Source organism: Condylura cristata, unplaced genomic scaffold (genome assembly GCF_000260355.1).
Source record: "Condylura cristata isolate star-nosed mole 26May11 unplaced genomic scaffold, ConCri1.0 scaffold00033, whole genome shotgun sequence".
NCBI classification, from domain to species: domain Eukaryota; kingdom Metazoa; phylum Chordata; class Mammalia; order Eulipotyphla; family Talpidae; genus Condylura; species Condylura cristata.
Window position 1 is genome coordinate 18,787,650 of NW_004567134.1, and position 625 is coordinate 18,788,274.

The 625-nt window shown below is 75.0% G+C and overlaps 1 protein-coding gene across 1 annotated transcript in view; it reads right to left on the reverse strand.

Annotated features, from left to right (window-relative positions):
• Positions 1-166: 166 nt before the first annotated feature.
• Positions 167-625, reverse strand: part of LOC101624366 (contactin-4-like) — a 76,678-nt gene continuing 76,219 nt past the window's right edge. Inside the window, exon 10 of the mRNA XM_012732098.1 lies at positions 167-600. Within this exon, the coding sequence (XP_012587552.1) occupies positions 167-600 (434 nt within the window). The remainder of the gene's footprint in view (positions 601-625) is intronic.

The following is a 625-nucleotide window of genomic DNA, read 5'->3' on the forward strand; positions in this document are numbered from 1 at the left end:
CGCGGCAGGCAGAGCTCGTGCAGGCCGGTCCGCTGAGGCCGCTAAGGGCCGGTGCCGAGCTGGCCGCTGTGGTGCTGGGAAGGCCGACGCCGCGCGGGCGTGCGGCTTCAGGGTCCGCTGTCGCTGTGGGGGGTGACAAGTGTCTCTTCACGAGAACAAGCCCCGGTCAGCAGCTGCGGCGGCTGGCGGGCGCCGTGCAGGGGGCGCCGTGCCCGGGGCGCCCCTCAGGGGCCGGCGGAGGTGGCTGTTTCTCCGCAAACGAGGCTGCAGGTTCGCCGTGCTGACGGCCTCGAGGGCGCAGCCTGACCGGCGTCCAAGAGGCCAGCGGCAGGCCGGCCAGGTCGGGCCGCCCGGGGACTCCACGCCTGTCCTCAACCTCCAGATGGGTCTTCAGCGAGCCCCCGGGGCGGTCACCTTCAGGACTCCTCGGCCAGCACCGGGTGCACGGGGGGCTCGCCTGGGAGGCGTCTTCGCTGGGCGCCCCGCTGGGGGGGACCGCAGCGCCCCGGGGTGCCTGGGAGCTGGGGAGACGGGCCTCCTGGCGGGCGACTTTGGGCGGCGGCGCTGTCGTCACCGGGGAAAGGTCTGTGCGCCCCAGCCCTGCAGGCGGCAAGGGGGGGTGATC